Source organism: Mandrillus leucophaeus, unplaced genomic scaffold (assembly GCF_000951045.1).
Source record: "Mandrillus leucophaeus isolate KB7577 unplaced genomic scaffold, Mleu.le_1.0 Scaffold440, whole genome shotgun sequence".
NCBI lineage: Eukaryota > Metazoa > Chordata > Mammalia > Primates > Cercopithecidae > Mandrillus > Mandrillus leucophaeus.
This window is the reverse complement of record NW_012104699.1, coordinates 85821-95530: the sequence shown is the minus strand read 5'-3', so window position 1 is coordinate 95530 and position 9710 is coordinate 85821. Positions and strand designations below refer to the sequence as shown.

Here is a 9710-nt window from a genome sequence, read left to right as displayed (position 1 = left end):
AATTTTTTTTTTTTTTTTTGAGACACGATCTCACTTTGTCACCCAGGTTGGAATGCAGTGCTGTGATCACAGCTCACTGCAGCCTTGATCTTCCAGGCTCAAGTGACCTCGCTGCCTCAACTGGGACTACAGGCACACACCACCACGCCCAGCTAATTTTCTAAAAATTTATTGTAGAGACGAGGTCTCACTATGTTTCCTAGGCTGGTCTCAAACTACTGGGCTCAAGTGATCCTTCTGCCTCAGCCTGCCAAAGGGCTGGGAATACAGATGTGAGCCACTATGCCCACCTTAGAATATTCTTCGAATGTCCATACCACCCAAAGCAATTTCCAGATTCAAGTGTGATCCCTATCAAAATATGAAAGCCATACTTCACAGAAATCGAAAAAATTATCCTAAAATTCATATAGAACCACAAAAATAGCCAAAGCAATCTTGAGTCTGACTTCATAATAGACTACAAAAAAAGTAACCAAAAAAGCACCGTACTAACATAAACATAGACACACAGACCAATGGAACAGAATAGAGAAACCAGAAATAAATCCACATACTTACCAACAATTTTTGACGAAGGTGCCAAAAACACAGATTGGAGAAAGGACAGTCTCTTCAATGAATGGTGATGGGAAAACTGGATTATCAACATGCAGAAAATTGAAACTGGACCGCCATCTTTCACCATATACAACAATTCACTCAAAATGGATTACGGACTTATATGTAAGACTTTGAAACTACTAAAAGAAAACATAGAGGAAAATTCTACATGACCTCATCTGTGCAAGGATTTTGTGGATAAGAACTCAAACACACAGGCAACAAAAGCAAAAATAGACACAAGATTACACCAAACATCTCAATCCCAGTGTATCTCACTCATCCCGCCTCTGGGAGTTACTCTGGGGCAGTCTCTGGCTGGATTCATCTTTCTCTGTGCTCCACGCAGACCTAGTACCAAGGGGACTAGAAGCAGCATTTACTTGTTCACCAAAAAAAGGGGGATCCGCAGGACGGTGCTGCAGTTCAGGCTGTGGCCATGCTCGGGCATCAGTAGACAGGTAAAATGTAAAAAGCCAACCCACAGGTGGTGCATAGTGAGGTGCTTGACAGTATTCTGTCTAAAGTGTTTCATTTTGCTTTTTTTGAGACAGGGTCTCACTCTATCATGCAGGTTGGAGTGCAGCAGCGTGATCTCAGCCCACTGCAACCTCCGCTTCCCAGGTTCAGGTGATTCTCCTGTCTCAGCCTCCCAAGTAGCTGGAATTACAGGCATGTACCACCACGCCCAGCTAATTTTTATATTTTTAGTAAAGACGGGGTTTCAACATGTAGGCCAGGATGGTCTCGAACTCCTGACCTCAAGGTATCTGCCCACCTCGGCCTCCCAAAGTGCTAGGATTACAGGCGTGAGCCAACGTGCCTGGGCATAAAGTGTTTTCATTAGTATTCATATTGTGGTATTATTGTCATCATCATCATTTTCATAAAGTAGAAAGTAAAACTTCTCTCAATGGTATCCACAATTTACACTGCAGATGTAACTATTCCTTGAGAACAAGATAAAAACTGGCCTGGGAAACAGAACTAAAGCTTGTAACTTAGTTCTGTGATTACTATACTGATTTATTCTATGGTTGCTTATTCTTCTATACCCTGTAAGCAAATTCCGTGACTATTAGTTTTGGGTGATTCATGCCTTCCTCACTAGAAAGAACAATTTGGTTTATTATGCTATCTTCCATGCATTTCTCCAACACCAGTCACTATTTCAGTCAGACCATGAAGAAAAATATTTTTGGAAATGGAAACTTGATGTTCTGTCATTTAAAGGTACTTCATGAAATCCACTCCAAGACGGATCACTTGCTTCATTTCCTCACAGAGCTTCCTTTTTTTTTTTTTTTTGAGATGCAGCCCCACTCTGTCACCCAGGCTAGAGTGCAGTGGCGTGATCCTGGCTCACTGCAACCTCTGCCTGCCGGGTTCAAGCAGTTCTCCTGCCTCAGCCTCCCAAGTAGCTGGGATTACAGGCGCGTACCACCATGCCCGGCTAATTTTTTGTATTTTTAGTAGAGACGGGGTTTCCCCATGCTGGCCAGGCTGGTCTCGATCTCCTGACCTCGTGATCCACCTGCCTCAGCCTCCCAAAGTGCTGGGATTACAGGCATGAGCCACCATGCCCAGCCCATTTATTTCTTTATTGTGCAAGCAGTGACTTCTTATTTCTCCACTGCTTTTTTTTTTCAGAAGGAGTCTTTCTCTGTCACATAGGCTGGAGTGCAGTGGCATGATCTCAGCTCACTGTAACCTCTGCCTCCCAGGTTCAAGCAATTCTCTTGCCGCAGCCTCCTGAGTAGCTGGGATTACAGGTGTGCACCACCGTACCCAGCTGATTCTTCTATTTTTAGTGGAGATGGGGTTTCGCTATGTTGGCGAGGCTGGTCCTGAACTCCTGGCCTTAAGTGATCTGCCTGCCTCAGCCTCCCAAAGTGCTGGGATTACAGGTGTGAGCCACCACACCAGGCCTGGCTCTCCATTTCTTGAACAACACTTTTACCCCAGGTACAGAATTAGTGGTCAATAGTTACACATTACCTATTATATAAACTTTCCATACCTAAGAAGTTCTCTCCCACCTTTTCTGGACACTATATGCTGCTACTTTCTTCTCATATTCTTAAAGATCTGTTTCTGAGGAAAAAATTTCTATTTGCTTAAATTATCAGATATATATTTGATATATATGTCGGTGAATAGTGTGCAGAGGAAATTAAAATTATCCATCCTCAATAAAAGGAGGTGGTTATCACAGACCCTGGCTCTGGGAGTGGGGTCCAGGTCTACAGTGAAGGGGGCAGGAGACAGGGGAGTCAATCCTGAGTATCAAATCTAAATGCCTACTAATGGACTGTGTAGGGACAGGTCCCTCATGGGTAGAAAAACAAAAAAAAAAAAAACAGTGCTGAAAACAAGTAGGAAAGAGACCTAGAGAATAGGCACAGTGACTCACGCCTGTAACCCCGGCACGGCACTATGGGAGGCCGAGGCGGGCAGATCACTTGAGATCAGCAGTTCAAGACCTGTCTCTTATACACATCTAGATGTGTATAAGAGGAAACCCCATCTCTACTAAAAATACAAAAATTAGCTGGGTGTGGTGGTGCACACTTGTAATCCCAGCTACTCAAGAGGCTGAAGCATGAGAATCACTTGAACCCGGGAGGCGGAGGGTGCAGTGAGCCAAGATCTCGCCACTGCACTCCAGCTTGGGGGACAGAAAAAGAGAGAGACCTAGAGTATCTTGGTAACCTGAAGGTCCCACAAAGTCTGTGCAGTACGGTAGCCTTTTTCCCCTTTTGTGTGTGTAAAACATACATAAAATTCATCATCATAATTAAGTGTGCAGTTCAGTGCCATTAAGAACATTCATACTAGTGTGCAACCACCATCACCATCCATCTCTAGAACCCTTTTTATTTTGCAAAATTGAAACTCTATGCCCATTAAATATCCATCATCCAATTTCCCTAACCCATGGCAAATGGTATTGTACTTTTTCTATCAATATGACTACTCTAGATACCTGATATAAGTAGAATCATAACAGTATTGTCTTTGTATGAATGGCCCATTTCACTCAGCATGTCAAGATTCATCTTGCAGCATATGTGAAAATGTCCTTCCTAAGGTTCAGCAATATTCTCTTGTATGTATAAACTTCCTTTTGTTTATTCATCTGTTGATGAAAACTTGAGTAGTTTCCAGAGTTTACCTATTGTGAATGATGCTATGTACACAGGTGCACAAAACCTATTTGAGACTTTGCTTTCAATCTTTTTATTTTCCCAGAAATGGAAATGCTGATATGTCATTTCTACATTTTAATCTGGGGATCTGCCATACTGTTTTCAGCAGGCTTATACCATTGTACATTCCCCGTGATAGTGCACAAGGTTCTCAAACATTCCACATCCTTGTCAGTATTGTTTTCCATCTTTGATACTACTAATCCTAATGAGATGGTATGTATGTCTTGAGTTTGATTTGTATTTCCCTAACAACCAATGATGTTGAGCATTGTTACGTGCTTATTGGCCATCTGGATATCTTCTTTGGAGAAATGTCTATTCGAGTCCTTTCCTCCATTTTAAAATTGGATTGTGTCTTAGCTTGGGTTGCTAAAACAAAATACCATAAATTGGAAAGCTTAATTCATCAACAAACATTTATTTCTCACAGTTTGGGAGGCTGGGAAGTCCAATATCAAGGCACTGGCAGAGCCCGTGTCTGGTAAGGGCCTGCTTCCTGGTTCAAAGATAGCTATCTTCTCACTGCACCCTCTCATGGTGAAGGGCAAAGCTAGCTCTCTAGGGACTCGTATCAGGAAACTAATCCCAATTACGAGGCCTCCATCTTCATGATGTCCTCCAGTCCTAAAAACCACCAGAGACAGGGCCTCCAAATACCATCACAATACGGGGATGGGGGTGGGGGTAAGGTTTCAACATATTAATCTGAGGGGGCATACACTCTCAGCCAAAACATTACACCTCCGGCCCCCAAAATCCATGTCATCACATGTAAAATATATTCATCTCATCCTAAAGGCCTCAAGTGTCTCAGTTAATTCCAGCATGAAGCCTAATGTTTAAACTCAAACTCTAAAGTGTCATCTCAATATCACAAAACTCAGATATGGATGAGATTCAGTTCATGCTGAGGCAAAATCCTTCTTCAGCTCCGAACCTGTGAAAACCAAACTAGTTGTGTATTTCCAAAATACGAGACAGGCATAGGATAGACATTCCTATTCCAAAAGTGAGAAACAGGACAAAGGGGTGAGATCCCAAACAAGTCCGAAACCCAGAAAGCAAACTGAAGACTTTCCATATTCTTTGGATATGTAGATACTTGTAGAACTGTCCTCCACTATGCATTTTCACAGGTATTCGAAGGTTCTGTGATAAATGAAAGCTTTCCCACATTCCTTACATAAGGTTTATCTCCATTATGAGCTCTTTCATGTCTTTGAAAGGAACTGGAATAACTGAACGTTTTCCCACACTGCTTACATTCATAGGGTTTTTCTCCAGTATGAGTTCTTTCATGTATTCTAATGGAACTGGCATAATTGAAGGCTTTCCCACATTCTTTACATTCATAGGGTTTTTCTCCAGTATGAGTTCTTTCATGTGTTCGGACAGAACTAGGACAGTCAAAGGCTTTACCACATACCTGACATTTATAAGGTCCATCTCCAGTGTGCAGTATCATATGTTTTCTAATCCTTTTAAGAGAAATAAAGGCTTTCCCACATACCTGACATTCATAGGGTTTCTCTCCAGTGTGAGTTCTTTCATGTATTTGAAATGAACTGGGACAGTCAAAGGCTCTACCGCATACCTGACATTTATAAGGTCCATCTCCAGTGTGTTTTATCATGTGTCTTCGAACGCTTGGGAGAGAAATGAAGGCTTTCCCGCATTCCTTACATTCATAGGGCTTCTCTCCAGTGTGAGTCCTTTCATGTGTTCGAACATTACTGGAAGAACTGAAGGTTTTACCACATTTATTACATTCATAGGGTTTCTCCCCAGTATGAGTTCTTTCATGCTTTCGAACGTAACTGGGAAAAATAAAGGCTCTCCCACATACTTTACATTTATAAGGTCCATCCCCAGTGTGCCTAATCATATGACTTTGAAAATTTGTGAAAGAAATGAAGGCCTTCCCACACTGTTTACATTCATGGGGTTTCTCTCCAGTATGAGTTCTTTCATGTATGCGAAATAAACTGGGGCGGTCAAAGGCTTTTCCACATTCCTGACATTTATAAGGTCCATCTCCAGTGTGCCTAATCATATGTCTTTGAAAACTTGGGAGAGAAATGAAAGCTTTTGCACATTCCTGACATTCATAGGGTTTCTCTCCAGTGTGCGTTCTTTCATGTATTTGAAATAAACTGGGGCGGTCAAAGGCTTTCCCACATTCCTGACATTTATATGGTCCATCTCCAGTGTGCTTAATCATGTGCCTTCGAACACTTGGGAGAGAAATGAAGGCTTTCCCGCATTCCGGACATGCATAGGGTTTCTCACCAGTGTGAGTTCTTTCATGTCTTCGAAAGGATTGACAAGAACTGAAGGCTTTCCCACACTGCTTACATTTGTATGGTTTCTCTCCATATTCCTGATAGTCATAAGGTTTGTGTCCAAGGTGAGATCTGATGTGTCTACTAAGGGATGAATGATGCATGAAGACTTTCCCACACAAACTACATTCACATGGTCTTACTATAGTAGGAATTTTCTTGTTCAGATTAAGATTGAGAATCTGACTGAAGGCTTCTCCACATTGATCATATTCTTTACTTTCACTGAGTCCCTCTTCCGTATGATTGCTGGAAAAAACAGAAAGCATGATTTAATGGCTTGTGACTTTATATTTATTAATAGTTTTTCGACTTACATTTTTACCATAATCGGGGAAAGGGTAGGTTTTCAGGCCTGTATGAATTGTTTGAAAGTGAAGAGATGGAATGCTCTGCAAGAGGGCTCGACAGTGGCTATTATCAAAAAAGTGATATTCATATATACAGTTTCTTAATACTATTTCCAAGTGAATGATTTTGCAACACTAAACATCTATGTCACACTTTTTCTTTTTCTGGTGAAAAAGTTGTAGGAATAAATAAATTTGAAGCTGGGCTTACTGGTTTGTTTCCTTATTTTTAAAATTTCATGACATACTAAGAAGGGGACATTGCTTTCTCTTGTCAGTGCAAATTACCTTAAAATTCTCCCCTGATTTTTGTACCAATCTTCAATGCTCTGGTCTTCCCATTTTTTTCCTAAAATATAGTCAGAAAAAAATCCTTATGAACGGATAGACATTACAGAAAACTGACTAGATTCTAAGTTCATGATCAGGTGCAAACAACCCTGATTTATTCACCCAAGTATTTCCTTTTCCACATCTGACATCATGAAACAGCGTTAAAGAGCAAGAAATACTTCTTCTCTAATTGACTAAGAGAAGGAATGATGTCATCCTTACCTACACAGGCCAGGTTTCTAAAGGTTTCCCGCATCACATCTCTGTAGAGTTTCTTCTGGGAAGGATCCAGCAAAGCCCACTCCTCAAGTGTGAAGTTCACAGCCACATCCTCGGAGGCCACTGAGTCCTAAAACATCCCAAATACGCAACGCAGGAGAAAGAATGAGATGACAGTACAGGGATGTAAACCCAATTCATAAAAGTTCACAAACGGCTAGGTGCGGTGGCTCATGCCTGCAATCCCAGCACTTTGGGAGGCCAAGGCAGGCAGATCCCCTGAGGTCAGGAGCTTGAGGCCAGCCTGGTCAACATGGTGAAACCCCATCTCTACTAAAAATACACTTAATTAGCTGGGCATGGTGGCGTATACCTGTAATCCGAACTACTCAGGAGGCTGAGGCAGGGGAATTGCTTAAACGAAGGAGGCGGAAGTTGCAGTGAACCGAGATCACGTCACTGCACTTCAGCCTGGGTGACAGAGAGAGACCCCATCTCAAATAAAAAACAAAAAAACAAAAACAAAAACAAAAAAAAACAAGTTGACAAATGATGTGGTGGTCTCCATTTATTTTATGATAAATAAATATGGTTGTCAGAATTCTGTCTACATTCACTTTCTCATAAATTTAATTACCCCATGAAAATATGCAACTGATCTCTACATTTTTACTGTAGTCACTACAAGTTTTATTGGTCTCTAATGCTAGGATCCAGTTCACCTTGGAGAAACAAATAAAATGCTATACAAAGAAAATAAATTTTGGCTGGGCCCGGTGGCTCACGCCTGTATTCCCAGCACTTTGGGAGGCCCAAGCAAGCAGATCACGAGGTCAGGAGTTTGAGGCCAGCCTGACCAACATGGTGAAACCCCATCTCTACTAAAAATACAAAAAAATTAGCCAGGCGTGGTGGCGCACGCCTGTAATCCCAGCTACTCGGGGGCTGAGGCAGGAGAATAGCATGAACCCGGGAGACAAGAGGTTGCAGTGAGCCGAGATTGTGCCATTGCACTCCAGCCTGGAGGACAGAGAGACACTCTGTCTCAAAAAAAATTTTAAGATCATCATTCCTTCTGGGAAAAACTTCCATTTCCTTTCATGTCTCACACCAATCAGCATTCCATGAAACACGGGGTAGGCCAGGTGCAGTGGCTCACGCCTGTAATCCCAGCACTTTAGGAGGCAGAGGCAGGTGGATTGCCTGAGATCAGGAGTTTGAAACCAGCAACCCAACATGGTAAAACCCTGTCTCTACAAAAAATACAAAAAATCCCCCAGGCATGGTGGTGGGCGCCTGTAATACCAGCAACTTGGGAGGCTGAGGAAGGAGAATCGCTTGAGCCCAGGAGGTGGAGGTTGCAGTGAGCCACAACTGCACTCCAGTCTGGGTGACAAGAGCAAAACTCTGTCTAAAAAAAAAAAAGAAAAAGAAAAAGAAACACAGGATAAAATCTGAAAAAGGTTCCCATGAATAAATACATACACACTGAAGAAGTGGAACAATTTTCTTCTGTTCCATTCATCAAACAAGAGAGGCCAGAAGGCCCATAGAAATCCACCTTCTGACAAAATCCAGCTGACCATACTTTCCTGAAGGATTCCAAGCCATTAGACATAACAGATCAAGTTGGCTGAATGAAAATATTCCTCTGTAAAAGTATTCATTTTAACCTGCATGTATAATATTTGTTATAGACTTACTGATTCCTTTGACTCTATCCCATTTCAGTAGGCTAGGAAGCTATTGGGATGATACGACTCAGGTATGAGGAAGAAGGTATGGCAACTTAGGCAGCACCCCCTCACCCAGCAAAATCCCCATAGTCATGAACGTCAAGGGCAGTTTCCCACCTATTTTTACCTTATATACGCACACATACTAAGAAAACAAAATGCCAGAATAGTTTTTTCTGGCAGATATATAACAAGGTACCCTATGCCTTGCTAACCTTGAGGAACAGGTTAAGAGTTGCAATTTCTGAGGGATTTCATTCAAGTCCAGATGGTTTGATGGCGAATTTGACCATGATTATAAAACACATGAAGGGATCAGCAGTACTTTTCTCCAAAAGAACATAAAATCCTCTTTCTCAGATTTCAAGAGGAAATGATTCCTGACCAGTCACTGTGTGGTATTACATTGTGTAATGTCAAGGCAAAATAAAATAAGGAGAAAGATGGGTTCTTTCGGTTTTCTTAGAAATGGGAACTTGCTCTGTCATCCACACTGGAGTGCAGTGGCATGATCATAGCTCACTGAAGTCTTCATCTCCTGGGCTCATGTGATCCTCTCTCCCGAGCCTCCCAAGTAGCTAGAACTATAGTCACAAGACACAACGCCTAGCTAATTTTTAAATTTTTTGTAGGGCGGGCGCGGTGGCTCAAGCCTGTAATCCCAGCACTTTGGGAGGCTGAGGCGGGTGGATCACGAGGTCAGGAGATCGAGACTGTCCTGGCTAACATGGTGAAACCCCGTCTCTACTAAAAATACAAAAAACTAGCCAGACGTGGTGGCGGGCACCTGTAGTCTCAGCTACTTGGGAGGCTGAGGCGGGAGAATGGCGTGAACCCGGGAGGCGGAGCTTGCAGTGAGCCGAGATCACGCCACTGCACTCCAGCCTGGGAGCACAGCGAGACTCCGTCTCAAAA

At 42.4% G+C, this 9710-nt stretch overlaps 1 protein-coding gene across 2 annotated transcripts in view; it reads right to left on the bottom strand.

Moving 5' to 3' along the window:
- Window positions 1-3869: 3869 nt before the first annotated feature.
- Window positions 3870-9710, bottom strand: part of ZNF564 (zinc finger protein 564) — a 37404-nt gene continuing 31563 nt past the window's right edge. Inside the window, exons 2-4 of one of the 2 annotated variants that reach the window (XM_011994013.1) lie at window positions 7063-7189; window positions 6796-6856; window positions 3870-6406 (exon numbers count right to left, since the gene is read on the bottom strand). In XM_011994013.1, the coding sequence (XP_011849403.1) occupies window positions 4936-6406; window positions 6796-6856; window positions 7063-7189 (1659 nt within the window). In that variant the 3' untranslated portion in view covers window positions 3870-4935. The remainder of the gene's footprint in view (window positions 6407-6795; window positions 6857-7062; window positions 7190-9710) is intronic. The other variant, XM_011994012.1, reaches the window with a different exon arrangement.